General features: G+C 36.2%; 1 protein-coding gene across 1 annotated transcript; it reads right to left on the bottom strand.

Annotated features, from left to right (window-relative positions):
• Window positions 1-2,857: 2,857 nt before the first annotated feature.
• Window positions 2,858-6,627, bottom strand: LOC137807537 (EIN3-binding F-box protein 1-like). Its single transcript, XM_068608224.1, has 2 exons — window positions 5,948-6,627; window positions 2,858-5,475 (listed from the first exon to the last, which is right to left on the bottom strand). Exons 1-2 carry the CDS (start codon window positions 5,970-5,972, stop codon window positions 3,581-3,583), a joined length of 1,920 nt encoding a protein of 639 aa, XP_068464325.1. The 5' UTR covers window positions 5,973-6,627; the 3' UTR covers window positions 2,858-3,580.
• Window positions 6,628-7,174: the final 547 nt, after the last annotated feature.

Raw genomic sequence — 7,174 nt, 5'->3', positions numbered from 1 at the left:
ATACCAATCAATATTGGTTCATATGATTTCTTTTGAAAAAAAGAAAAATAAATAAAATAATATATATATATATATATATATATATATATATATATAAAAGACAAGATTTCACGTAAACTCACCACACTAATTTAAAACCAAAAATCCTAATTCATTTTATTTTATTCCACAAACTTCACTACTAAAGGAGGGTAAGGAAATCAAACATAAATCTTTTACCTATAAATAACTTCAAATTCACTACTGAATGGATAGGAAAAACATGTACACTTTTGAATGTTTTTGGTTTAAAGGTATTCAACTATTTTTTGCTAGAACAAATATAAAATATTATTTTCCATATCCGTATTAATTCTTTTAGTTTTTCATATTTTTTTCAACTCTATACTTACTCTTTTTTTGCTTGAATAATTGTAATCAAGCAATTAGCAAGTACTTAAGAATTTGTTCTTTAACTATAATTAAAAAATAAAAATAGGTCATTTTTTTCTACATGTTGCTTTATCGATTAGGTGACCTGTGTGTTTCCGAAAGTCGCTGACCAACGTTATTGCATTACACAATACTCTTCATCCTACTTTCTAGTTTCTAATTTATTCTTAAATCTATGAATTACATACAAAAATCTAAAGTTATTTTTTTAATAAACTTAATATAAAATTTACTTTATTAAGAAAGTTGCACTAAAAAGAAAACGTCAAAAAGTATATTCTTGTCTATTATTGCAGGTATAAATATATATGCAATACTCAGATTTGTTCATATTACAATTACTTGTTCTATTATTCATTCTTGGAGACTAATTCTTTGAAGTATATAAACTTAGTTAAAAAATGATTTTTTGACGCACACAAAGTGTTGGATATGAAATCAGGACCAATTGGATTGAACTGACTAGGCACCATGTTTAGTGGGTGTGTTTAATCATTATGTCCATTTTATAATTTTTATTTAAAAAGATCATTGTATTTGTAATTGGTGTGCAACAGAATATAATAAAAATCTAATAATTGTCCGTGTGGATGTAGGTTACAGTTGGTGACCGAACCACGTTAAATCTTATGTCGTTTATTTTTCTGTAATTAATTTGTATTCGTGATTGTGTGTTGCTTTGGCCCGAGTATTTTTTTTTTTCCCTAACAAAGTACTTAGATGGCACATTCATAATTTATGGTTATTTATTATGAAGACTAGAGAAGTTAAAAGTTGATGGCAGCAATGAGCCACATGGCAAAGAGCAAAGTGATTGAAAGTAGCCCTGGTAATGGGAAGGCACAGAGACAGAGAGAGTGAAGGTAAATTGTGATCTGAAAAGTCCAATGGTGGTGCAGCAGATCCGTGTCTTTGCTTGCTCTTGCCTTTTCGAGTAGGACAAAGTGATGAAAAGACTATGAGCAGTGGTAACAGTTCCTCTACAAACTATCCTTTTCTCCAACACACATTTTCTCACACACCAATCCCTTCCATATCTTCTCACTATACACCTTATTACATCAAACAAAGTTTATGGTGCATGCATGTATCTGGTTTACACAATAATTTTTCCTTATTCTTCCACAAACAGAAACAGTCTCATATAATATATTTACCTTTCATTTTTGACCCCTTTTAACCATGCCATTCCATCAACGTATGGGCAATCCTCACCATTCCAATTCCCAACAACACCTTACCATCCCATACCATGACCATGCATGGGGGCACTGATGTTTTTCTCGTCATAGAAAAAGTGACATGGTGGTGACCTCTTAACTAAAGGGTCGTCACCATTTATTTGAAGAATGGAAACCAAACATGACAATCATTGCCTATCATAGCTTTCCATTCGCATTATATAACTTCTAAACCAGATTTTCATTTGCTAACCTGAAGAAATAACTATAATGCGGAATGTGACAAAATGACAGCCACAAAAGACCCATTACCTGACCATTATCTTCCATTAATTTCAGTTTAGTGGTACAAAAGGATTGTAGAAGCTTTATTAACGACACATTACACAGATTTAACTCGGTAGTTATCATCTTTACTTTTCAATGCACTTCTAATGCTAATTCATGTCTCTATAGGGTGTATTTGATTTTTTGTTTAGAAGCTTGAAAATTATCATTTCAAGGAACACTTACCAATTGAATTGAACTTGATTTGGAATATACGTGTGAACTTGATGATACAATACTCAGATTAGTTTCTATGTGCATCGAAAAGTGTTTAAATTTTTGGTTCCTTCCATTGAACATAAATTCTCCGTGACAACAGAACTCCCATTTCGACATACACTAGAAAGAGAAAAACATAATAAATTCTTATTTCCTTCCTTGAATTCTCCATGAGAATAAAAATCCCATTCAACATGCATTAAAAACTGAAAAATACTATATATCGTGAATGCTCACAGTAGTTACCGTTTTAAGTGGAGTGAATGTAAATTAAAACTCATGCTAAATCATCCCAGTGTATTAAGGCAAAACATAAATTTTTAACATTATTCACAGATAAAATATATTTTAAAACAAATAATTTCAATATATAAATATATCATTATATTTATATAAAATAGTATTAATGAAATAAAAAATATTATTAATTACATAATTATAAAAAAAGGTTAAACACGTAAAATATGTGATGCCATACCGAATGAAACCATCGGAAAAATAACTAAAGGCCATCCCTAAAACTGTAGAACATGTTATCTAAATTCTAAAGGTGAAGAAATATGTCAAAAGTAATTAACTTTATATCAAAACAGGTTACGAGTTTTGAACAACCCCACCTACCTCTCTGCCATCCAAATTCACTTCACCAGTACAAGATTCCATTATTCACACAGAAAAAGGAAACCATGTCGACAACATAGTGAAAATTGCATTTTTATTATTGACGATAAGCAAAGTGGTCTGCTTAGTACAATTCAAAAGCCAGAGAAGCCTACAAACACAAGGACTTGATTTAAAAGGGAAGAAAAAAAAAACGATAAAATAAAACAACCCAAAAGATGGGGTTGTTGTGGCAGACCAAATGGAGTCCCTGCCACCACCAAAGCCCTTGAATATGACGCACCTAGCCTTATAATCGCACAACATCACCACACTGACAAGACCAAAGGAAACCAGGTTAAACCTCTCTTCCACATTTAACGCATGGTTAAGAAGCTTCATTGGTATAAACTAAAATGACAGACTACTTCAAAGGACACGAAGTAAAGCTCAAGTCTAAGCAGCATCATAGCAAATGTGAGACAGAAGCTAAAACATGTTTTTTATTGTCAACATCCAGCGGTACAAAATAAGACCTAGCATAAGCATGAACTATCTAGCAGTGGATACCATCAACCAAGACTTAGTAACTGTAATCTCAGGGGACCCTAGCCATGAAAGAAGTAGCCTCTAGTAAATCCAAGGCCAAAAGGAACAAGCATTTCATGCTTGTGAAAAAATGGGTCATGAAGGAACAGGCCAAAGTTCCCCGGAAAACAACTAAGTCAACAAACTGCCACCAATCCACCTTGATAGACATATAAGCCAAAATCTGTGCTCAGTGCTGAATGTGACCTGTACAGTTCTATCTCCTTCCCTGATTAAACAAGAATGTCACATCTCCACAACTTCTCCACTAGCAACTCCATTGTGCTGCTGCTAATTGAATTGCAGTTTTGAATATTTAATCCTATCAAGGTCTGGCCCAATATGGTCAGGAAAGGGACACACTTGTTTGATACATCAGAGCAACCAGACAAGGAGAGCACTTGCAAGCTAAGCAGACTGGCCCTAGAGAGAACGGCAATACCGGCATCAGTGATTGCGCACTTTGACACGTCTAGATCATTAAGCACTAGGCAGTTGTTTGCAATTGTAACCAAGCTTGCATCAGTAATTTTCATGCATCCATCCAAATTTAGTACTTCTAGTGTTCCACCATGTAGCCTGGCCAAGGCTGAAACTATGTTATCTGTCAAGTTCCAGCAACCAGCAAGGTTTACATTGACAAGTCCAGCCTCACAATTCTCCAAAAGGGGGAGAAGGCCAGCATCAGTAATGCCATAGAGTCCAGTAAGATTAAGATGCCGAAGTTGGGGGCACAATTTTCCAATCATGGCCAGGCTAGAACTACCAAATCCAGGGCACTTTTGAATGGCTAAAGATCGAAGGGACTGGCAAGGAGAAAGCATAGATACTTCCATATCGATATCCTTAACTCCAGTGCACTTCACAAGGGTGAGAGATCTCAACTTCGTTTTGATGTTTGAAAGAGCAACAATGATCCCAGACTGCGTAAACCTGTTGCACTCCTCCAACTGCAAGCTCTCAAGGGATACTGCAGCTTTGGCAAATGCTACCAATCCACTGTCAGTAACAAAGCAACACCTGCGAAGGTACATCTGCTTCAGGTTGATGCAACCCTTACCTATGGCTTCTATACTTTTATCAGTTACCCCCCTGCAGGAAGTAACAGTAAGTGACACCAGTTTCTGCAGACCTTGAGCAGCACCCATGACCCAGAACCCCCTTTCAGTGACATTTTTTAGACCAGAGAGGACCAGATTTGTTATTGCCCTTCCATAATGACAGATAACAGCCAGAGAGAAATCGGTAATATTCAAGTTCTGAAGCTTAACCCTTGACAAGTTGGAAGCCAAGGACAACAGATTAGATACTCCATGATCCCCTACAAGAGGGCAATCCTTGATAGAGATTGACTGCAGCTTGGGGCATAACCTTGCAAGAGCTTGCAGGCCCTCATTTCCAATATTTGGGCATGATTCCATATTTAAGGTGGTCATGTTGGGGCAGCCTTCGGCTATTGCAATCAAACCCTTGTTGGTGATGGAGGAACAATGACTCAAGTCAAGCTTCTCCAAAATATGACATCCTTTTGCTATATGAGACAGACCCTCATCCCCAATGGAAGATACATTCCACAAAGAAAGTGATCTAAGAGAAGGGCAACCATGAGCAACTGCGGAAAGGCCAAGGTTTGTGACACCACGCACAGAATTGCTTCCTCTGATAGATAGCTTCCCTAGTCCCCCACGGGAACTAGTCCCAACTGCAATTGCAGCAAGCCTCACGTCAGTGGCTTTCTTCCCATCCAGACACCTTGTGAGGTAACCATCACATTCAATATCTTGATTCTCGTCTGGGGAAACCGTTTCAGCAGCAGAAGTAGTCCTCTCAATCTCGTCTTTGCAAATAGAGCTCATAAGCATAAGCCACCGTTTAGATACACAGGCACATAAGCTCCTCTCTTTGCCACTGGGGAGCCGTCTGAATATCTCAAAGAGGCATTCATCCGGAAGAACCTCAATACCAGGCTCTTGATAATGTTGCTCACCCTCAATAGCTTCGAGGATAGAGCGAGATCGCTTGTTAGGAGGGTAGTACAAATCCAAATTGGAGCCAATAGTAGAGTACAAGCGACCCAGCTCCATTGGACTTGGGCAGAAAGAACCCCCTGGGTACAGTTCATCATCACCTGATAAACCCATCCACAAAATCAAAGATCAGCCCAACAAAACAACAGTCTTATACATTAAACGTAATAGGATGTACCACAACCAAAAGACAGCATTCACCTAAAATCATACAAGAAAGATTGAATCTTTCAACAAAATAACTTCCTCATGTATGCTTATTCCACCAAAGAGAAAGAAAAGGGAAAATATTTTCTTTAGAGAAAAAAAGTGGTTTCGGGAAACACCTACTGATCAGTAGTAGATCAAAGCAAGCTCTAAGAAAACAGTTTCTAAGCATCCCTCACAACAACACCCATGAAAATAAAAAGAAAAACACTTTTTTTCTTATCTTGGTATTTCCTAACCATCCAAATCACAAACCTCAAAACCCATACATAAATTGAATCAGCACATGCAGAACAAAAGAGCAATCAAATACTGAAATTCAAAAACAGATATCAGTAACACAAAAAATCAGAAGGAAAAACCTACCGCTGTAATTGACAAGGGCAGGCATGAGCACAGAGGATAAGTCCACACACAAGAAAATCTGCGAGGCAGCAGGTGAAAGCCCTTAGGATCTGAGAGAGGAAGAAGAAGAAGAAGAATGAAAAAGCAGACTATAGAGAAAAGGGTATAGAGCATTTGAGAGTGAAAACCCCACGGAGCAGGGCAAAAAATAGATGAGGAAGAAGGAGCTTGAAATGGATGAAGTTGGGGTCTGGGGGAATGTATAATGTATATATATGTGTGTGTCGTGAAGAAATAAAGTCTTATATTGGAAAAGGAAGAAAAAGATATAGGTGTCGTCCACAGGCAACACCACGCCACAGGTGCTTTGCTACTGCACATTCAGTATGTGCAATGAATCCTTCCCCAAAACCGGCTATTCCCCACATTCAACACATCTCTCTCTCTCCTGGTCCAACCAAACCAACCACCTCAGCATTTTGAAATACATTCTAGTAATCCTAATACCATCTCCTAGAAACCAATACCACCTACACTTTCTCTCTCTTCTTTTTCCAATTTTATTTTATTAATCAAACTATGTTACCATTACTCCAACTTGTGTAGTATTCGAAACCAGTTGATGCGTGAACTTCGAGGAAGATACTATGAACGGTACATACACTAATATGACTCTGTCTTTCGCTTCTTAGGTTGCCCCTACAACTACAAATAAATACCTTTTATGTCTGTAGACCACCAAATAATACTTTCTTTAAAATAATATTTCCTCCTTGACACAATACTTAGCTTCACACAGGGACAATGTTATGTGTGACAAAAATTAAATAAAGCTTGTCCATGTGTTTCTTTTTTCCTTTAGTCATGGTTACTTTCAAAATGTATAAATTAATTAATATACTAATAAACAAGATCTATAATCTGTTAACAAAATATGCCTATTTGCTATTTTGAAATTAACAAAATTTATAGAATCAACTAAGAAGATTTATTTAGAAAAAAAAATGTCGATTTGGTAATTATACGCGTGCAGATGTCAGCTTTATATTTATTAAAACACAGACTAAGAAAAGTATTGTTAAAACTATTTTTACCTTCAAAATTACAAAATTAGCATTACTTAAAAAATTTACCACAATAAAATTAATCATAAATAGAATCCGTATTTTGATAATCGGATCAGACCGGTGAAGTGAGCTACTAAACCGATTCAAATAATTCACTGAATCAATCTAAAGAAAAATGGAT

This window comes from Phaseolus vulgaris, chromosome 3 (genome assembly GCF_000499845.2).
Source record: "Phaseolus vulgaris cultivar G19833 chromosome 3, P. vulgaris v2.0, whole genome shotgun sequence".
Taxonomy (NCBI): domain Eukaryota; kingdom Viridiplantae; phylum Streptophyta; class Magnoliopsida; order Fabales; family Fabaceae; genus Phaseolus; species Phaseolus vulgaris.
This window is presented reverse-complemented; position numbering and strand designations above follow the sequence as displayed.